Raw genomic sequence first — 23693 nt, 5'->3', positions numbered from 1 at the left:
CCACTGTACTCCAGCCTGGGTGGCAGAGCGAGACTCCATCTCAAAACAACAACAACAACAACACAATATTATGTAGCCATAAAGAGGAATGAAATACTGATACGTGGTACTGATACATGGATGAACTTTAAAAACATTATATTTTGCTTTAATTTTTTCACAGAAATAATGTCTTGCTATGTTGCCCAGGCTGGTCTCAAACTCTGGGGCTCAAATGATCCACCCATCTTGGCCTCCCAAAGTGCTAGGTGTGAACCACTGCACCTGGCCAAAAATATTTTACTAAGAAAAAGGAGTCACCTATTGTATGATTCCATTTATATGAAATATCCAAAATAGGTAAATCTAGCAGATTGCTGTTTGTCAGGGGCTGGAGGGGAGAAGGAAATGAGGAGTAGCTGTTTAATGGATGCGGGGTTTGTTTGTGGCGTGATGGAAACATTCTGGAAGTAGATCAAAGTGGTGGTTGCACACAATGAATGTACTAAATACCACTGAATTGTTCACTTTAAGACGGTTAATATTTTATGTGAATTTTACCTCAAACACACATATTCACGCATGCACACTCTAGCTTCACGAGCGTCAGAGCAGACATTGAAATATGTCACAGACCTGGTGTTAAATGATAGCTCTGCCAGCTGTGAGGCCTAAAGCCCATCACTTGATTTATTTCTTTTTATTTTTTTTTCGAGACAATCTCACTGCATCACCCAGGCTGCAATGCAGTAGTGGATCTTGGCTCACTGGAACCTCAACCTCCCGGCTTCAAGCGATTCTCATGCCTCAACCTCCCAAGTAGCTAGAATTGCAGGCACATGCCACCACACCTGGCTAAGTTTTGTATTTTCGGTAGAGATGGGGTTTCACTGTGTTGGCCAGGCTGGTCTTGAACTCCTGACCTCAAGTGATCTGTCTGCCTCAGCCTCCCAAAGTGCTGGGATTACAGGTGTGAGCCACCACACCTGGCCCCCCATCACTTGATTTATAAGAGACTCAGCTTCCCATCTGAGTAGTGACCTACTTTATATGGCAGCAGTGAGGATTCACTGAAATCATGCAAGTAAAGTGCACTTCACCATGTCAGATGCACAACATCTGACAGTAAGCTTTAAATAAATCTTACTGTTAATATTATTATCTGTACTCCTCACACAGACAACTCCAAATTTATTCAACTACTTTTATTTTAGCTCTCAGGTATTTTTAGGCTACAGCTGATTTAGTTGAACGTATGCCAATTTGCTTTCTTTGGCTAAATGAATTTTGCCATGAATAAAGATTTTCACATAACAAAGAACTTGGTCATAATTAAAAAGAAATGTAAACTGTAGGTCCACAAAAGTATGAGCTACAATTACTGCAGTTCAGACCCATAGTAAATGTCACTAAGCGATCATGATGCTCCATCCTAGATGCAGTGTCAGAATCCTCCTTAACACAGCATTGCAGGGAGGTGATCAGTTGGTCAGTGCTGGGATGCAAGATGACACTAATTGGCCATCTCATTCTATAATTTGTTCCTCATGGAGAGATACTTGTTACCAAGAAATCTTAATGTACAGTATATATTTAGTTCCTGAAGTCCTCTATAAAGGTCAGCAAATCATTGACGATTACAGAAATTCCCCACTTTTACTACTGTGCAGTTGGTTCAGGAGGAGGAATTTAACATAAACCATTACGATATATATTTAAACAAAAAATAAAATGAAAGAGAGAAAAAGGAAGGTAGGGAGGGAAGAAAATACACTATGGTTTTATGATTTCATATTAATACTTGACATTGTAGTGATTGTTTTATGGTATCATATTAATACTTGACATTGTAGTGATGCTCTACAATAGGGGTGTCCAATCTTTTGCCTTCCCTGGACCACATTGGAAGAATTGTCTTCGACCACACATAAAATACACTAACACTAACAATAGCTAATGAGCTTTAAAAAAATCACAGAACAAAATCTCATAGTGTTTTAAGAAAGTTTACAAATTTGTGTTGGGCCACATTCAAAGCTGTCCTGGGTGGCATGAGAACCATGAGCTGAGGATTGGACAAGCTTGCTCTACAATATTCAAAGGTACACTTGATCCTCACTGGTAGACGGGTGAATATTACTGTCCCACAACTTAGGAAACAAAGTCTTGGAAGATCAAATGCCTTAAGGTCCTGTAACTACCCAGTCATGAAGTGTATTAATTTCCTAGGGCTGCTATAATAAAGTATCACAAACCAAGTGACTTAAACAACAGACATTTGTTATCTCCAGTCTGAGGGACAGACTTCCAAGATCAAGATGTCAGCAGGGCTATTCTCCCTCTGGAAGTACTAGGGAAGGATCTATTCCAGGTCTCTCTCCTAGCTGCTGGTAGTTCTTGGCCTAAGACAGCATAACTCCAGTCTTCACATGATCTTATCTGTTTGTCTGTGTACACATTGCCCCATTTTAAAATACACCAGTCATACTAGATTGGGGCCCATCCTACTCCAGTATGACCTCATGTTAACTAATTACATCTGTAATGGCCCCATTTGAGATATTGAGGATGAGAACGTCAACATATGAATTTTGAGGGGACACAATTCGACCCATGACATGGCGGATTGAAGCCAGGCTTTCTGTATGTGTGTGTGAAGCACTGCTTGAGCCTGAGGGTTCAAGCTTTGGGCCTCTTTTAAAGGCAAAAATTCTCATTATTCACTAAAATGTCAGCTTTTAAATAAAACTATTATTTCAAAAAATCATTAAATAGCCCTTCATACTAAAAATAAATTATGAGATTTCCCCCTCCATTCACTAACCTGGTATGACAGCTAAATATTATGCATTTGATGACCCTAGAAAACTCTGAATTAAAATACTAAGAAGGCAGTGGAAGCCACACATATGCCCAAAAGCACATAAGACCAAGATAATCTATGATGACTTATTATATCTAAATTTTCTGTTATAAATTTTTAATTCATTAAAACACACCCACACATATACCCCTTTCTTCATTAGTGCCAAAGGGCTGTGTCTGTTATTTTTATCCCTGCCAGAAATCATCACTGGGCTGAAAGAATGTAGTACTGGTGACATGAGCCTGCATTTCCGTTTTTAATTAAAATTCTAACTGACCCAGAGCCAGATTTCCTTCTGCACCAGAGCCTGTGGAAGCGCCACAGCGGAAGCAGCAGAGACTGGAAGAGCAGGCAAGAAGCTGGGAGCTTTGCACTGAACCAGGAAGACATCACAGCTCTTAGGCGAAGACCCGGAAAGGTGTCAACATGGCCACACTACTGCTCCCACCTTGTCCTTATTTTCCTCATCTCTCCCCACAGGCCACAGATCAGCCCTGGGGTTCAGAGGGATCCTGACGGCTACTCCTCAAGATCCTCTCTGTTGTGATTCATCCCCCCCAGGCCCTACAGTTTCTCCTTCCTGACTCTTACATTTCTTTGGATGGCATCACTATTGTGAGTCATAGTATTCATCACTGTCATTTGATACTACTCATTTAATAATACTATTCTCATCACTAGTATTTGCTGAGCTTTCATTCTGTATCTCACTTAATTCTCTCAGTCACCCTATAAGTAGCATGATGCAAACTGCTTCCTGTCCATACACTCTCCCCTTTACTTAGGGATAGAGCCCTAGTAGTGACCTGGGTCCACTGCTGCCCAGTCAAAGTACTGTATTTCTTAGCTTCCTTTGCAGCTAGGTGTGGCCATGTGATAAAGTTGTAGCTAATGATACATTGTGTGAAACTGCCAGAGAGCCTTCCCGCCCCGCCCGCGCCCCCCCTGAGACGGAGTCTTTCTCTGCCACCCAGGCTGGAGTTCAGTGGTGTGATCTCAGCTCACTGCAACCCCTGCCTCCTGGATTCAAGCAATTCTCCTGCCTCAGCCTCCCAAGTAGCTGGGATTGCAGGTGCCCACCACCACACCCGGCTAATTTTTGTATTCTTAGTAGAAACTAACTACTAAGTCTCTATTGGTCAACCATGTTGGCCAGGCTGGTCTTGAACCCTAGACCTTGTGATCCACCCGCTTCGGCCTCCAAAAGTGCTAGGATTACAGGCATGAGCCACCGTGCCCGGCCCAGAGAGTCTTAAAGTAAGGAGACTTGCATTTTTTTCTCTTTCTCTCTAACTAAAAGAAGTATGTGAATGTCAGAGCTCCAGCAGCCATCTTGGCCCATGAGGTTCCACAGAATGGAAATCATATTTAGTGGGGCAGCCTGAGGACAGGAGCCCAGGTGGCTGCCATGTGGCCCTGCCACACCAGCAGTATATATGTGGCCTAACTCCCAGCTGATTTCATGTGAGAGAAAAATAAAAGCCTAACTCTTTGAAGCCACTGTTTTTTTGGGCTTTCTATTACATACAGACTTGATCTTAATCCCAACTAGTTATCATTATAGAAGTATTATTATTCTCATTTTGCAGATGAGGAAATAGAGGCTCAGAAAAGTTAACTGACTTGTTCAAGGCCAAAAATCTAATTAGCAGTGCTAGAATACAATTTGACTTTAGATCCTACGCTCTTAATCTCTCCAATATATATTTTCAAAAAAGCCCTGTTTCCATGCTGAAAACACTGGAGTCATGTTTAACTCTTCTCTCTCTGTAGTACCTGTCTCCTCCCATAGTTAGTTGCCAAGCACTGTGGATTCTACCCCTCAGGGTCCAGACACCCATTTTCCTTCCCACTGTTCCCTCCCCATGGAGAAGCCTGTGGCTGACTGACAGCTCAACTTGGAGAAGGTGTTACCTGGGCCAGGTGGGGAAGGTAGGGTTGTTTGCAGAGCAAAGAAGTGAAGGTGAGCCTGAGTCGATTTTTTTTTTAAACAAGGTCTCTCTTCATCATTCAGGCTAGAGTGCAATGGCACAATCAGCTCACTATAACCTCAAACCCTTGTGCTCAGGGGACCCTCCTGCTTCAGCCTCCTTGGTAGCTGGGACTATATAGGCACACACCACCATGCCTGGCTAATTTTTAAATTTTTTGTAGAGACAGGCTCCCTTTGTTGCCCAGGCTCGAACTCCTCGTCTCAAGTGATCCTCCCATCTCAGCCCCTCAAAGTGCTAGGATTACAGTCATAAGCCTACCACATCTGGCTTGACTCTGTCTTGACTCCTGTTGCAGCCAATTCTTTCAGGCTGAGGGAGCTGTTGTCATTGAGAAGGGGTGGAGAGGTGTGTGTGTGTGTGTGTGTGTGTGTTAGAGGCCCAAACTGTGGAAGTAAGTGAGCTGAAGTCTAAATAAAGAGACAGTGGACAACAGATTGAAACAGCACATTGGTGTCAAAGAGGAAAAAGTCATTGCCACTTTCAAAACACAGTTTCAGAATAGCAGCACAGACCAAATGCAAAGGGTAATAAAAATAATCTCTACTGCTGGTTGAGCGTGAACTCTGGAACAAGCTTTCTGGGGTTCAAATCCCAGCTCCGCCACTTACTAGCTGTGGTCTTGGGACTCTTGGCCTCTTTTTACCTTAATTTCTATAAAATAAGGATATTAGAACTACTTCATAGAATTATGAGGATTAAGTAAATTATACAACACGTAGAGAACAGTGCCTAGCATAAGAGTTACATACGTTAATTATTATTATTATTTGTCAAGTGCTACACATACATTACGTAATTTAATCCTCACAGCGTTACTACTCTCAGCCCCAATTTGACAAATGAGGCCCGGCAGTCAGACACATTAAATATCTTTTCCAAGATTACACAGCCAGTAAGTGACACAGCTGGATACACACACTATAGCACAGCTCTTCCACAGCTGCCTCTTCCTGGTGATGATCCAGGCAGGACTCTGGGGAGAGGCGAATGTGTGAGCCACCACCTCCAGGCACAAGCACACACACACAATGCAGCACTCACCCTCACTTTCTATTATTTCAATTGCAGAGTCTTTTTTATTCACAGTATGAAAATCAAGTGTAATTTTTTTCAAAGGAGAAAGAAAAGCCAGTATGGAGAAAATGGTACAGACACAATTTAATGAATCCACAGCAGCTACAAAAGTCAGCTAATATAATGTGCCACAAGCACTAACATAAAATCTATGACCTACGCCACAGATCTGGTTTCTCGCAAGATCTAAACCCAGCATCTGTCAGGAAATAAACAGGATATGCTGACAACAGTCTAGATTACCCACGTTACTATGCTTTTTCTTATTTTGTATGAGGCTAAACCTTCATTTCTCTCACATTGCCATGGTTCCTGAGAAGACAGGATATATTCCTAGTATATTCCAGGTATATGTGGGTACCATGTTTCAAACTTCAAGTCACACTCAGCTGCTTCCTGGTTTACACTATGAGAAAATCAGATTTTATCAGGTGACTTTATAAGTAGGGTATAAGTGAGATCAAATCAGGCCCTTGGTGTTTAGATGATCTATTAGGTAATTTAAATTAGATGCTCTTCAGGGAGATATAACCTTGAAATTCACACATAGCTTTATTTGTTCTTCTCATGAAAAACAAAATCCCAATATTTCAAAATAAGAAAGGATTTGAGTTGCATTTATAAGTATATTGATCAATATATGTTAAGTGAGGAGTGGATAATTTGGGGGGGAGGTTAACTTATTTTTTGTGTTAATTTTGAGCTTCTCCATGAGTTTTTATTAATTCACTAATTCCCTGTAGCTCAAGAGATGCTAATTAATTCAACAAATCATAATAGCTAATCATTGGCTAAATAAATCTAAAACGGAGAGAGTCTGTCACTAGAGATACCACTGCTCATTTTAATTAAAATTCTGAATTTGTGAAGTAACGTAAATAAAGGTTATTGTATCCTTCTACTCTAGGAAGTATTAACCCTTTGCATGGCCTCCTGAGAATCTGACAAGACGTAAATAGCCAAGAATATCTGTGGAACTTAATCAGTGAGTTACAATATTTATCACTGCAAGTGTGTTGTTCATTGACACTATAAAGCCATATGGAATTAAGCAGCCTTGAAACACAAAATGGAGAAAGGCTAAGAGCTGAGAATTGTTGCCTTCAGGGAAATATAATCAATGTCAAGCAAACAACCACCCCAAAATGGTTAGCTTTATCAGCATTCAGGCCTACAGTGAAAGCAAATGTTCCAGATCTGAGTTTCAATTTTTAAAGAATAAACATATGCAAATGACCATTAGTCTTAGTAGTTTTATGGCTCAGAGTGATCTTATCTTGTTAACATTCAGGGCAACTGCTTATACCCATTTGAATGTCATTTAGAGGGCTAGGAAAGGCTGCTTCAACATTTGATGACTAAATGGCAGGGCTCAGCCACAATGCTCACTCTGAGAAATGAGAAATAGACACACCAGTATGCTAGATGGTGATGCAGTTCAGGAAATGCTACTCCAAAATATGGCCCCTCAGCATACTGAGTATTTTAAGCAGAAGACAATTAAGAAAACCACAAAAACAGAAAGGTCCCTCTGACCTTCTCCCACCCTCTCTCTCTCGAAGATCCTCATGTGACAGGTGACCTGCCGTATAATCAGAAGGAAGAAATGTTACACAGAGAGGCTGAGAAGAATCTGAGGACTTGCTAAGTTTTCCCCAGTTTATTACCATTAGATCATATGCCTTTTTTGTTCAATCATACTTCTATACAACTGTCCATCATTCATTAAACCTAACACAAAAGTAGTTTTCACTCGGTTTTTGAGTGAAGGCTCCTGTGTCACATAAAACTTACATTAAATAAATTTGTTCCACTTTTCTCTTGTTAATCTGTCTTTTGTTACAGGAATGTCAGCCATTAACCTCACAGTAGGTGACGAAAAGATATTACTTTTTCTCCCCTATACTACCCAAGCCAGCCACCTCAAGAAAGAACAGTTCATGTGCAGGTGACCATGTAGTTCAAGTCATCATTAAATCCAAAGCTGAGCAGCCATGATGCTATTGGTGGAATTGCCCTTGACCAAGAGAAATCCATCTTGATTGTCTCAATAATTGGCTCAAGGGCCATTGATGATGAGGTCCTAAATTTAATTCCTAATAAAACCCCTAAAGTTTTAGAGGCAAAATGAGAAAGCATAGCTCACAAATACCTTGACCAATGACTTGGAAAGTATTTTTGTAGTTTATTCCAAAGACCTGAAATTAGTTTGACTTAAAAAGAAAAGTGACATCCATTAGGACCAAGGTGAAGTTGACAAAATGAAAATTATTTTTATCTTATCAAAAGGCTACTTCTGAATGGAGCCTCCTGACAAAGCAGAAGTCTGGCTGGTACTTGAACCAGATAAACTTGTTATGCAAATAGCTTTAGTAATAGGGGAAAGGGCTGATAATGAAATCTCTACAAAGCCAACCACACATTATAGAGGTGACAAAACACATCAAGCAGGGTCCTAGCATATGGATAAAAAGCAGTGCAGAATTTATGTGAGCATTGCATTTAATTTATCATAACTAAGCTGTCAGGAATCATGCTTTGACAAACGCATAACTAATGAATATAAATGAATCAATTATCACTAACAACCAAAGCTTCAGAACCAAACAGGCTAATGCTTCTTTTAAAACCCCCAAATAGGTTTACTAATAGTATTTCAGACTTTTAGATGTTTTAAAAAATCTCTCTTACTATCTCCAAATTAAGGAGGCTGGAAATAAGTCTGAAACACACTAAGCCACACCCCCAGTTCTCCTGCTTTCCTACCTTCTTGGCCCTCCTACACGCGTATGCACGTGCACACACACACCCCCGTGCCCTGTCTACATAGCCACGCGTATGCACGTGCACACACACGCACCCCCGTGCCCTGTCTACACAGCCACGCGTATGCACGTGCACACACACGCACCCCCGTGCCCTGTCTACATAGCCACGCGTATGCACGTGCACACACACGCACCCCCGTGCCCTGTCTACATAGCCACGCGTATGCATGTGCACACACACGCACCCCCGTGCCCTGTCTACATAGCTATAATCACTAGGCTGCAGCCAGACCAGCTTGTTCAGATCCCTGCAGCAGTCAATACGAAATCTTTTGCTGGGTAGTGACCAGCATGGACTAAAACAGACCTAGAGTATTGAATCAACTCTGTTACGGCTCAGGAGTCACACGAGGACAAAGTATTAAAGGTCTTAAAGCCGTTAAGGAACTTTTAGTCCTATTTATTCTTTAAAGAAAAACAGTTAGATTTACTATGTCTTGGTCTACAAAGGGAACTGAAGCAATTATCTGTATAATCCAGGTTAAAAGAAACTTTTCCTAAAATTACCAGATAATCATCATCTCCAGCCCAGTCCCTCCAATAATGAAAAGCTTATAATCTGAAGGTCTTAATCCTCCATCTCTCTTTCCCTTGACTCCTAACATGAGCAAGATAAGTATAAAAACAAACGAAGGCTCTCTCTTTAAATAGACATTTCAAACCCAGTGAATATCATTGTTTATATTGAATTAGAGATTTGAATAAATATAATGCATGGCATTTAGTCAAACTGCATTTGATAGGCTGAGTAATGGCAGCCTAGTGTCAGCAGTCTCCTCTACAGAATGAAAGGATATTATTTGGGGCTGGGCTTAGTGGCTCACACCTGTAATCCCAGCAATTTGGGAGGCTGAGGTGGGCAGATCACTTGAGGTTAGGCGTTTGAGACCAACCTGGCCAACATGGCGAAACCCCATCTCTGCTAAAAATACAAAAACTAGCTGGTCCTGGTGGGACACACCTGTAATTCCAGCTACTTGGGAGGCTGAGGCACAAGAATCATTTGATCCCAGGAGGCCAAGCTTGCCGTGAGCCAAGATCATGCCACTGCACTCCAGCCTGGGCAACACAGTGAGACTCTGTCTCAAAACAAAAACAAACAACAAAAAAAAGAAAGTATATTATTTGGGAATGGTGGGCAGGCTTCTATTTAAAAATATATAATATAATAATCAGTTCCCAATTTTGAGAAATATTCCCAAAAATATTGCAGAAGAATTTATGGTTGAAGAACCTAAGATGTTACGGGAAAACAGGATTGGAGGGCTGAGGTCAATAAGGAATCTATAAACACCTATTATATAAAACTTTTCACTAATAAAAAACTGTAAAGACAACTCAGTAAACAAAAAGAAGACTGATGACATATTTCCATCTTAAACTAGTAATAAACCACATAATCACTTAATTTCTAATTGCCTTCCTGATTCATTATAAACTTTCCAGACTCTCCCTCCCTTGCAATTTCAACAGGATGCTTTTTGCTTTGCTCCTGACAGTATGCATACTCAAAGGCATTGTTTTCTGTGTTTAGCCCTCCATTCTAGTATTCAAGACCTTTTGCAACTCAGAATGAGTGCATCTGAAATTCTCAGAATTGGGAAAAACATAGCAGATTTGAATTGGCATATAATAGGATTTGCCATAAGGAACTATCAGTGTTAGGGAGGAATTTCTGCATAGTTGACCCTTGAACAACATGGATTTTAACTGCACAGATGCACTTATACGTGGATTTTCTTCCACCTCTGCTAACCCTGAGACAGCAGAACCAACCCCTCCTCTTCTTCCTCCCCCTCAGCCTATTCAATGTGAAAAAGATGAGGGCGAAGACCTTTATGATGATCCACTTCCAAGTAATGAACAGTAAGCACGTTTCTCTTCCTTATGACTTTCTTGATAACATTTTCTTTCTCTAGCTTACTTTATTGTAAGAATACAGTATATAATACATATAACACATAAAACATGTATTAATCAACAGTTTATGTTATCAGCAAGGCTTCCAGTCAACAGTAAGCTATCAGTAGTTAAGGTTTTGGAGAGTCAAAAGTTATAGGCAACTTTTGACTTCACTAGGTGGGGGGTAGTCAGCACCCCTAACCCCTGCATCGTTTAAGAGTCAACTGCATTATGTACAGTCCAATCTCATCAATTATGTACCTTTATTCTCAAATGCATCCAAGGAATACTGTGCTTAGTTTATGATTACGAACATACTCTTGAAAAAGTATACATAAGCCTAAGTTTTGTGAGTCAAATCACATTTTTAGAGTGAGTCAAATCACATCAGGAGAGTTTGGTATGGGAAGGCGTGTTAGTGAATATGTAATGGATTTTTCTAGGACAACAGCTTAGACAAGGTCAATCAAGGGTATCTGTGTGCGGCAATGAAATGAAAAGGAAAAATCTTTGGATCCAGCCTTTACCAGCAAAATCATTGGAACCTTAGCTCCCAGATGTCTTTCCTTGGGGTGGTCTGAAATGTGGTCCCAAGCTACCAGCATGTCTTCAGCCCTTTGGTTCCCTCTTACTCTTTTGGGTCCCAAACCTCTGGAAGTGGCTCTTCCACTGCTGTTATGTGAGCATCATCCCTCCTACAAGTATCTGTTTTTCCTCTCAACATGGCCTGACACCACCACCTTTGACTTGTGGCTGCTCCTAGTGCATTCTGCAGCCAGGACAAAAATGTCAACGTGGGGCTAAAGGGGCAACGAGATACCCTCCACCCCAGACCTTCAACTTCATGGTCATGTTCCAACACAGTCTTTCTTAGTAGGGGTCTTTGAGTTCTTTTCCACTCCCCTTTCCTGAGGAACATGGCAAAAGTCCAGGAGGGATAGGACAAGAAAACAAATTCAGGGACCCTGAACTATACTATATTTGAAATGAAAATGAAAGTGAAATACAGGTTCACAGCTGTTTACACAAAACCCTGGAGCCAAATGTATTTTGGAATTCAGAATTTTATCGAATTTTACAAAGGTAAACTGGTACATTTACTGTATATTATGTAACAGCCTCAGCAGGATCTGGGGCAGCACACTATAATCAAACAAATATATCTGCTGCCAAACACATGAATATTCACATTAAGTAAGATAAATAACAACTATAAATAGCCTCACAGTTAAGGTCATATGTTACCACCAAGTCAGTTCATGTGAGGTAAGGTTTTGCTGCTAAATGACTCAACTACAAAATAACTTTTAGCTTTTGGAGCTCCTTGGATTTTGGAATTATGGATAAGAGATTGTTGATATATATTGTGATTTATTAAGGAAGATGATCAAAAGACCCACTTTGCTTTATTGCCTGGCTTCTTTGTGAAAGCTAAGTTTGCACAGAGGCATAAATTAGAAAAATTTGTGTTGATCCTTCCCCACTTCTTATTTATCAGCTATTTTGGTCACTTCTTTTCTCCTCCCATGACCTCTGAACACCTTGTTTGATATACTAGATCCCACAGTACTTCTTCCAAGCTCCTGTGCCTTGGTACGCTTGGTAATGCCTGGTCTAGATTCCTGTCCTCTCAATTCACCAGGCCCCTAGCTTGGGGACTTGTAAACCCCTCCAGTAGTCTGAGTATCTTTCTCAGATTTAGGACCAGTGTGGTCCAAAAGCCCATGACCCCAGAACTGAGCCACTGTTGGTTTCACTGTTGATTCTGCTCCTGTTTGAGTCCCAGTAATTCTTGCCTAGTGACATAGCTCCTACCAGGTGTGTCACACCATCAGCTTGGTCTTCATTTTGTTCCTCATACCTTGAGCCTTTGCTGGGATACCTTACCTTGGTACCCCAGGCCTGAGATTCTACTTTGCCCCTCAATCATCTTGGAAACTGGACCCTTGTTCCCATGCCACAGATCCTAGAGCAAGCCCAACTTTCACACTGCACAAACTCTGTTGGAGGCTGCTACCTTCTGTCTTCTCTTTGGTCCTAGTGTGGGCATCAGATTTTCAGATGTTTCATCTCTTCCAATTAAACATGACAAGTTGTCAATATTTGCCCTAGGACAAAGTAGGTTCTCAGATAAATGTGACCCATATGATAAGAAGGACTTATTATAACGAAGAGTCAAATGGAACGCCTTAATTTTCACATCTTGCAAAGGCATCTTCTATCATTTACTAGAACAAAGCCTGAGTCATAATGTGCTAACAGGCATAACAATCTCTAGTGCCAAGTAAATTCCACAGCCTGGATTTCTCCAATCACTGTTCAAGGCCTTGCTAGAAATGCAGTTTTTAGTGGAAGAAATACTCACTGTGAAATAAAGTGGTTGAATTCTTCACACCATTTTTCTGGATGAAGTAAAGTAGGTGGAGGATTTCTGAAAAAACAAAAGCAATTTTTTCTTAAAAAAGAAGAGTTTCATTAAAGGCAAAATATCAGCTTGTTTTTATTGATATCATTCTAAATAGCTCTCATAAAATCTGTTTGTTCTCACATGAGAGTCATTTTTTGGTGGTAGATTATAAAGTGCCAACCCTTGTTCCTGTAGTCATTCATTTTCATTGACTGAAGACCTACTATGTTCCTGGCCTTCTCGGGACCTGTGAAAGTTACAAAGATCAGGAACATTCTTCCAGAAGCAGACACCCTAATGAGAGGTGAAGCAAGCACACAAACTACTATAACAGAGCTGAGGATTATTAGTGCTATAAGAAAGCTATAAACATAGTGCTAGGGGCTTTAGTGAAATAGACTTTTAATTGTACAGGATTTTCAGATCATTACAGTATCATTTGAATTAATTATGTGATGCATTTACAGTATACTCATAAATTCATAGTCACATTTTTAACTATTTCCTATGTATCAACTTCTGCAATAAGCACTGGAGAAAGTCAAACAGTCAAAACAATGTCCCAGACTCCGTGAAGTTCCTGGGTAGAGAAGTAGACAGACGTACACCATACCTAATAATTGGAGGTCCAAGAGAATGAGAGAATGGCAGAAAGAACTTTAGGTAAGCAGACCACCTCCTGGTGAGAGGACAAAAAAAAAAGGAGGTAGGGGATGTGGGAAGAGCCCTGAATTTGATTGAATACCCCAAAGAGAGGGATCTGATTTCAAAACAGAAGTGACTATATTACCTTTAATTGATGAGACTTTTTTCTAGCAATACATGGAAATAGGGGCGTGTCGGCAACTCAAGTTCAGAAAATGAAGAAAGTGACAGTTCTGCACACCTGAATTATGGCTGTAAATTTTAAAGCCATCATATGTGATCCTTGTTTTTACCTGGATTCTAACTGCTTCCTAAAGCCATGGATTGCTCAGATTCAATAAGCAGAGGAATGGGAAGCAGCAAGAATTACCAGAAATAAATATATATCAGATAATGTGATCACAATTTGCCCCTCGATATCCATCATCTTCTCATTTCTTATAGTACAATTTTTATTTCAGCATACTGCTGCCATAATAAAGATTACAATTTCTTGAGTTCCTTATGGCTAGATGTGGTTCTGTGACCAAGTTCTAGTCAATGATATATAAATAGAAGTATTATATGGTATTTCCAGAAAGTCTCCTTAAAAGAGCGGAGACATGCCATTCTTCTCCTTTCCCCTTCTTTCTTTTTAGAGCATGGGTATGATGGCTAGAGCTTGAGCAGCCATTGTGGACATCAGATGAACCTGAAAGTGAAAACCATGAGCTGAATATGACAAAGCAAATAGAAAACTGGATTCATGATGACACTGCAAAGCTGCCAGACCAGCTCTAGTCTGCTTCTCCCTAATCTTCCTTACTAAGAGAGAGAAATAAACTTCCATCTTCTTCAAGGCACTGGTACATGCAGCTGAGTCTAATCCTCAGTCAGATAATCCTTCCGAGTATTTTCCTACCATATGATTAGAACATAATATGATAAGTGATATACTAGAAGCACAAGCACGATATGTGGGTAGAATAATTAAGGTGCTGCTTACTCAATCTAGGGAGTCCCAAAAGACTTTATAAAGAAGATAAACTTGAGCTGGCTCCTGAAAATTAGATTGGATTGTTCAAGATAGAGAAGGAGAGTGAAGCCATTTTAGGCTCAGAAAACAATATGTACCAAGACACAGGCATGTAAAAAAGCATAGTAAGTCCAAAAAACCTCATTTATTGAGGCTAGACTACATATGATCTTTTGGATCTGAAGAGAGAGTGGGGGGAAGGATAAGGTGAGAAGGAAGAATGATTAGAGGAAGGAAGGAGATGATTTATCTGTTCTGCATACGAATTTAGTTACCCTTCATATCTTATAATTCAAAAACCAGTAAATTATCTGTGTATTACCCAGAAAGAATAGCAGTTAAGTTTTTTTCCCCCTTATCCTGGATCAGAGACAAAGGAGGAGGCTGCCTCTTTATCTCATTCACTCCATTCAACAATATATGCCTTCATCTTTCCCTAGTACCATCACGTAACTTCAGCTTCAATCCTAGTTTGGCTGAGCAGTTCTTACTGCCTGTGGCTATCTGAGGTTTTACATGCCCTGCCAGCTCACCTCTGTGGGCAGCTTTGGTGCTATATCTTTCAGAGAGTCAGTTATCCTAGATCATCTCTACAGCCCTTTCCAGGATTTGCACTTTCCTTGATCTCAGGTTTCCTGACCATTCTATTCTCACTGAGGTCAGTCCCACATAGAAGAGCTGCTTAAGCAATCTACTGTCTAATAGACTTAATTCACCCCCAAAGCAGTTCACCACGACTAAGTCATTTGTAGACAGACTGAACAGATTTGACTGAAACAACACTAGTAGGCTCAACACTGGCCAGCCCAGCAGGGAAGGGGCATCTCTCTTCCATAAATAGAGAGTGACCTGGCAAGGGTCCAATGAGAAATGGATGGTGAATATCCACTTTAGTATAGAGAACAATGTACCTTCTTGTTTTCAGTCTCTTTCTCAGCAGGAAATATGCACAAGGGGTATTGTTTATTTGTTGGCTGAGGAGAATGGCAGCAAACCACCACTCACCCAGGTCACCACCAACCCTCTATGGCTTCACATAAACACAAGGAAATACCTTCTTTGAAGCCCAGCGTCATATCAAGTTGGTTAAGAGAACCTCATTTGATCCTGTAAATGTCCTGCCTTTCCTGGAGTTCATCCTACTTTGGTTCAGTAAAGCAAGATCTTGTGAAAATTATTATCTGATATAATGAAAACCAAATGAATTTGAAGACTTTGCAGTACTTTGTTTGGACTGGCAATATAAATTCTAATTCTCTCACAACCCAGAAAGAACACCAGTGAAGGGAAACCATGTAGGTTATTCTTTTGTTTCATTTGTGAGTGCTCCTCTCTGTTGCAGCTAGAACATTATTGATCCCAGAATCCTGTTTTTCTCCCTATTCTCTTCCCATTCCATACATTCACTGAGGGCTTACTGTATGTTGACAGCTTCCTAACATGCCTTGATTTCTTGTCTGCCTTTTAGCTGGTGAATCTGACTACTTACTAGATGGTTGCATTTTGATTTCCCAGAGACATCTTAAGGTCAACATGTTCAAAACCAAACATCTTCCTTTCTTAAGGCTGCATCCCACCTGGTTGTTGAAGTCAGAAACCTGGATTCTACATTCTCCCTTAACCCCATATCCAATTAAAGCAGGCAGAATAATGGCTCCCTCAAAGATGTCCACATTCTAATCCTCAGAACCTATTAATATGCTACTTCATATGGCAAAGGGACTTTATTTATGTAATTAAGGTAAAGGTCCTAGAGACGGGGAGATTGTCTTGGATTACCTGGATGGGCCCAACTTAATCACATGAGTCTTTTAAAGTGGAAGAGGGAGGCAGAAAGAAAAAAGAAGAGGCAGGAGAGATTCAACGTATGAAAGGGACTTAACCCGTCATTGCTGCCTTTGAAAATGGAGGAAGTGGCCATCAGCCAAGGAATGCAGGCAGCATCTGGAAGATGGAAATGGGCCTCAGCTGATACCTAGCAAAGAAATGAGATCCTCAATTCTACAGATGCAAGGAAATGAATTCTGCTAATAACCTGAATGAGCCAGAAAATAAATTTCCCCTAAGCCTTAAGAAAGGAGTACAGCCCTACTGACACCTTGATCTTAGCCCACTGAGACCCATGGCAGATTTCTAACTTAAAGAACCATAAGATAATAAATTTGTGTTGTTTTCAGCCTCTAAGTTTGTGGTGATTTGTTATGACAGTAATCGAAAACTAATATACCAATCAAATATCAAGTCTTCTCAGTTCTACTTCCTAAATCCCTTACTCACAACCTGTCCCCTCTTTCACATCCTAGTCCAGTTACCCATCATCTCATACCCACACTACTCCAATGTCCTCCTTGTTTTTCTCCTTCCCTCTACCTCATACCCCTCTAATCCCTCTTGTACTTGGTAGCTAGAGTTTCTTTATAACATACAAATATGACCTCGTTGTTTCCTTCCTCAAAATTCTTCAGCAGATGCACACTGCCAGAATGATAAAATGTTAACCCCTTTGCATGATATATACAAATGGTCTTGCCTGCCACCTACCTGTCTACTTGATTTCATCTTAAATCACTTGCTCACCAGATGCTGTAGCACTGTGCTGCACAGCACTTGTAGCTCCAAAACAGGTCCTATTCTTTCATGCCTCAGGGCCTTTGCACATGATGTACCTTCAGTTTAGATTACTCTCCCTAATTTGTCCACCTGGCAGGCTCCTACTCATGTTTCATGTGTATCTATAGTGCCCAGCACAGAACTACTCGGTAAATTTTTTGAATGAATGCACACAAACATATACGTGTTGTAGGTAGGCCAAGAAATGGTGATATAACAAAATATGACTTGGTCTTCAAAGTAGCATAAAATTAGACAAATATGGAACAGCTCTTTTGGAAATGAGCAAATTCCAACTAAATTATTCACAGCAAGCAGGTTTGAAGAATAAAGGAGTATTGACTTGATTTGGATTTGAAAATATAAGCCTCATTCCTCTACTTTTGAAGCCCAAATGTCGCCAGGTCCCTGAATATATATAACCAAAATGAGCAAATAAATCATGATTTAAACCTCATTGTAGACATAAGCTGACGTCACAACCATTATACACACATACGTGGTGGGTCAGAGACAGGAGATGAATACCAATAACCATCATATGTTGAGTGCTTACTACACAAAGCTTCATGCCAAGTGCTTCACATGTAGGTCAACTAAATGTTGCAATAATCCTATTAAATAGGAATTATTCCAGTTTCACAAGTGAAGAAAATGCAACTTAAAAGAGGAAATTTTCTAAAAAACATTCAGCAAAAATTGGAAGAACCAGGTTTTAAATTCAGGTATTTCTGTCTCCAATGCCCATATACCTCACTCTTTTCTGTATTTTATCTCGTGAAGAGTCCATTACTTTGGAAGATGAATTAAGAGAACATATATGCAAAAAAATGACAGAAAACTAATTAGCAAGCAATGCCTCAAGAAGGTGCAAAATCAAGCCCTCAAACATTAAAGCACACTCACCAAGGAGATGCTGAGTAAAAAATTTCTCAATGAGGCAGAGTTAATTAAGAAAGGCTTCCTGAAAGTTGTGAATTTTAAAGCAGGACCTCTGTTCACAGAGGGGACATAAATCAGCTAACTAGGGGAGGAGGGTGTTATGGGAGAAGGGGAATAACAGAGGAAGATACAAAGAATGAAGTATAATAACTAAGAAACAATTGTTAACATCCAGTTAAACACTTAGGAATGTGTTAAAAAAATTCTGTTTACTTACTCATAAAAGCAAGAAAGCAAGACATTTGAGTGTAATTAACAGTTCTGATAGTATTAACTACAGCAACAGAGCTGCCATTCTGATTACAATTGGTAGATCCCATTAATAAAGTTGAATAGCTAGTCATGTGTCTGTGTCTGTGTCTCTCTATCTTGCCCCAGCTGTTCCTAACTTCGCTTTTCTCCCTAAGTCACATCTTACCTGTTCAAAATTAATTATTTTTAAAAGTTTACATTTAATTGTAATACATGATTCATCTCAGTGTAAGAAACATTCCCTGGCCAGGCGCGGTGGCTCACCCCTATAATCCTAGCACTTTGGGAGGTCAAGGCAGGCAGATCACTTGAGGTCAGGAGTTCGAGACCAGTCTGGCCAACATGGTGAAACTCCATCCGTACTAAAAAAAAAAAAAAAAAAAAAAAAAAAAAATTAGCCAGTTGTGGTGGCCTGTGCCTGTAATCCCAGCTACTCGGGAAGCTGAGGCAGAAGAATCACTGGAACCTGTGAGGTGGAGGTTGCAGTGAGCCAAGATGGCGCCACTCCACTCCAGCCTGGCAACACAGAAAAAAAAAATCCCCAGTACTAGAATGTAGATAATAAAAAGCAAAATTCCTCTTCATTATACAGTCTCCTCCCCATTATCAGTATGGGTTGTATTCTTTTAGACCTTTTATTACATGCATTTGTAGTATCTGCTATAAATATTTTATATATATATATACACACACACTGTTTTTCTGTGTTGTAAGTAAATGTTACAATATAAATTGGACAATATATTAATTTTTTTTTCTTTTTTTTGAGACAGAGTCTCACTCAGTCACCCAGGCTGGAGTGCAATGGAGCGATCTTGGCTTACTGCAACCTCTGCCGCTCAGGTTCAAGTGATTCTCCTGTCTCAGCTTCCCAAGTAGCTGGGATTACAGACACCTGCCATCATGCCCAGCTAAATTTTGTAGAGACAGTGTTTCACCATGTGGGCCAGGCTGGTCTTGAACTCCTAACCTCAGGTGATCCATCCGCCTTGGCCTCCCAAAGTGCTGGGATTACAGGCATGAGCCACCGCAACCGGCCTTAATTTTTATAATTTTTATAATATAGTTGAATGTATAATCCCAATAGAAATGGGATTATATACCACACAAATGTCCTGGTACTTATTTTTTCCATTCAGTAACACAGCTTAAAGTTCATCCATATCACTTTCATACCTAAATGGCATTCCACAAAGTGGGTAACTATAGTTTATTTAGCCATTCACGTATTGGTGAACCTTTAGGTTGTTTCTATTTTTGTTACTATTAGAAAGAAGGCTGAAATGGCTTACATATGCCACATGTCATATGGGATTTCAAACTTTTAAAATATTTCTTAGGTGGCAAAAGCACTGACAAATGAACACTTAGTATCCTTCCAAGAAACTTAAATGCAAAGAGAGAATATACTGCCGCATCTTCTGGGGGTGGCTCAGTGAGAATTTCAGAGCAGTGGGGGCAACAGAGCTACAGCCAAGGAGGAAGCAATCAGCAAATGGTCCCACAGGATTATGAACAGTGTTCTGTGGGCCAAAACTCCATAGAACACACTGTAAATAGTAACCTTGAGTGGTTCGATTCCAGCGGCTACAAACACTGAACCTTATTGCTGGGTTCCACTTGCAAGAATCTGCTACCTCGTTCCAGTGGTGGATATCCCTGGGTAATAACCTCAGCATACGTGACACAGATGAAGATATATTCAAAATATGCATATGCGGCCAGGGTGGTGGCTCATGCCTGTAATCCCAGCACTTTGAGAGGCTGAGGCAGGCAGATTCCTTGAGCTCAAGGGTTCAAGACCAGCCTGGGCAACACAACGAAATCCTGTCTCTACTAAAAATACAACACTTAGCCAGGCATGGTGGCAGGTGACTGTAGTACCAGCTACTTCGGAGGCTGAGGCAGGAGGATCGTCTGAACCTGGGAGGTCGGGGCTGCAGTGAGCCGAGATGGAGCCACTGTACTCCAGCCTGGGTGACAAAGTGAGACTGTCTTTCAAATATATATATTTATACATTATATATATAGTATATATAGATGCTAATAATTCCACTAGCGAAAACATTTGAAAAAATTACAGAAATAGTTGGAGACATTTATAATTAGAAAACAGATGATATGAAAATGAAACAGAAATCAGTATCACAATGCTACATACTATACCATCATTAAGTGTGAAGGATTTGTCCAGGTTAGAAAAGATATCCATGCTAAGTGCTAAATCCACCACAAAGGCACCTCCCAATCACGGTCAATCCCTTAAAGTAGGGAAAAGGAAGAGAAGAAGAGGTGTGTAAGGAGAACATGAGATGGGGAAATGTCTGGAAGAAAGCAAAGACAAAATGCTCCTAGATCACATCTCAGCCTTAGATCACCACTGTCTAACAAAGGGAAGCTTCTATGATTAATAACTATGATACTTTACAGTAACTGAAGAAATTACTAAAGGTAGTAAGGAGAAAAGCAAAAGCTTGTAGTTAAATTTCAAGCTTGTTGATTCTTCTTTGTTGTTGTTGAGAAGAAGTCTTGCTCTGTCACCCAGGCTGGAGTGCAGTGGCGCGATCTCGGCTCACTTCAATCTCCGTTTCCTGGGTTCAAGAGATTCTCCTGCCTCAGCCTCCCGAGTAGTTGGGAATACAGGCGTGTGCCATCACACCCAGCTGATTTTTGTATTTTTAGTAGACGGGGTTTTACCATGTGGGCCAGGATGGTCTCGATCTCCTGACCTTGTGATTTGCCCGCCTTGGCCTACCAAAGTGCTGGGATTACAGGCGTGAGCCACCACACCCAGCCTTGTCGATTCTTTTGATTCTGATTCTTAATGACCTGTTTGGTCCTATATCTTAAATAATGCCATTTGCAGTGTTAGGCTATAATCACTAAAATGTAAAGTTACTACATTGAATCACACAGTTCATAATAAACCATTCCTAACCACTGTAGTCAGTAAGTGACAGGTGTTCACGTCCTCTGGCTTTCCAGCCCAGCACCAATCTGCTTCAAAGGTCATCCCAGAATATGAAGATTACATGTTTCCCATGTCAGGTATTATTACCCCAGGCCTGTGGGAATGACTTGCAGAGGTTGGGGGGTGTCACCAAGCTCTATTAATCCTTGGTCACTACCTCAAAATTTAAATATTCACAAAAGGCACGAATGACATTTTCTTATTATATCTAAAGCACATTGGGGTACCTTTCCCTCTACTGTACTCTCCTTACACAAACACAGAGGACGCATAAGCAATTCAGCCATGCGTGAAGAGTGCAGGAGAAAGTCAAGGACAATAGAAGGTGCCATGTCAATAGAGATGATGGAGGGGACAAGTGGGTGTGTGGCTTGCTGTCGGAGCCAATGTGGTCATTTACTGACATCCACTCTTTAATTTCTTCCTTCAATAAGAACTCGGCAATATCATCAATTCCAACTGTTCATGTCCAATGTGTCAGGGAAGCAGACCTTGCCCCAGGGCTGGCTAATGACCCTTTTCCTAGGTGGTCCTTCACATACGGAGTGGAAACCACAACGCTGTTCTTTTTCACACACATTTGTAAACGCATAATTTTTTTAAAAAATTATGATTTTAAAGAGATGTGTTTCAAAGAGATCATGTTGTTCTCTAAATGCTTTTCCATCATCAAATTCTGGACTGTTTATGTGGGTTCTTTGGAAGTGTGTTCTTTGAAGGTGATCATTACAGTGTGTCTAATGAGAGATGTAGAATCACTCCTCAATTAGATTAGTATTTTAAGGAAAAAAAAAAGCTTTATATGTGTGGTGGGATAAAAACCCCAGTGGTATGGCGGAGGGCCGGAGTATAGTTAAAGCCAAAGGTTAAACATGCCATGCTTATCAATCACTTTTTCTGGTGGCAAGTTATTTTAAAATAGTTGTTTTATATGAAAATTGTTGGGGAAAGGGGGGCGGCAATAAAAAACAGGACTTCTCCCTACCTGGATTCTGAACACGATGAACACAGTCAGCAGATAAGGTCCAAAATAATACCTTTATTATGGATAGAACTGATCTTGGAGAATGTAGCTTTCATCTGCAGGGAGTGGGCTTTCTCAAACTGAAAGGCAGAGGTAGAGATAGACTTATCTGGCCAGCCTTGGGACTGGGCTGGACCCCCACAGGTACCTCACTCAGGAGCAGAGCCTTTGCCCCTGAGCTTAACTATGCTGAGAGCAATCAAGCAGGCAGGCTACCTTCTGGGAGAAAGCAGAAGGGAAAGAGCAGGAGCATGCATGACCAGTTCCTCCCCAAACTCACCATCTGCATAAATCACTTCTCATCTTCTAGCATCTATCAGTTTGGGTCCAATCAAAAGACAGAAACCACACCAGAAATTTGAACAAGGAAAATTTAGTATAAAGAATGTTTAACTTAGGCCAGGCGTGGTGGCTCACGCCTGTAATCCCAGCACTTTAGGAGGCTGAGGCGGGTGGATCACCTGAGGTCAGGAGTTCAAGACCAGCCTGGCCAACATGGTGAAACCCCGTCTCTACTAAAAATACAAAAATTAGCTGGACATGGTGGTGGGTGCTTGTAATCCCAGCTACTTGGGAGGCTGAAGCAGGAGAATTGCTTGAACCCGGGAGGCGGAGGTTGCGGTGAGCCAAGATTGTACCAGTGCACTCCAGCCTGGGCAACAGAGTGAGACTCCATCTCAAAAAAAACAAACAAAACAAAACGAAACAAAAAAGAATGTTTAACTTGTAACAGCAGACTAGATACTAAGGAGTAAAGAGAATTCTAAAGAATACAGATATAGCAGGTATTGGAAGCAGCTGCTACCTCTACTGAGCTGGAGTACCCAAGAAGAAACAAATTTAGAAGAGCCCCTGCCCCCAGACCCAACCCTGAGATTCAGGCCTCAGTGGAAAGGCTATCACTATGGGCCTCGGTGGTGAAGTTCTCTGAGGTGAGACAAGCCAGGGCTGGCAAGCATAAGACCACCTGCTGGGGTGCCTTTGAAACTCATTGAGAAGCCACCAGATTAGGTGCCAGAAGAATTCGCTGGAGAGTGAGCACCACAGGGTGTCCCAAATGCCACCGAGAGCCAAAGGCCACAGAAGCAATTAGGAAAAAGCACACTGAAACCTGCCAAGAGCGTTCTTTCCTCCTGCAATGGCCTTCTAGTGCCCTCTACTGACAAAGCTTAACATCTACCACA

General features: G+C 40.9%; 1 protein-coding gene across 2 annotated transcripts in view; it reads right to left on the bottom strand.

Annotated features, from left to right (window-relative positions):
• Positions 1 to 23693, bottom strand: part of MYO3B (myosin IIIB) — a 460851-nt gene that overhangs the window by 306963 nt on the left and 130195 nt on the right. For both annotated transcript variants that reach the window (XM_063712864.1, XM_063712865.1), the window contains exon 7: positions 13009 to 13074. In XM_063712864.1, the coding sequence (XP_063568934.1) occupies positions 13009 to 13074 (66 nt within the window). The remainder of the gene's footprint in view (positions 1 to 13008; positions 13075 to 23693) is intronic.

Source organism: Pongo abelii, chromosome 11 (assembly GCF_028885655.2).
Source record: "Pongo abelii isolate AG06213 chromosome 11, NHGRI_mPonAbe1-v2.0_pri, whole genome shotgun sequence".
NCBI classification, from domain to species: domain Eukaryota; kingdom Metazoa; phylum Chordata; class Mammalia; order Primates; family Hominidae; genus Pongo; species Pongo abelii.
The sequence above is the reverse complement of the archived record's forward strand: the minus strand, read 5'-3'. Positions and strand labels throughout refer to the sequence as shown.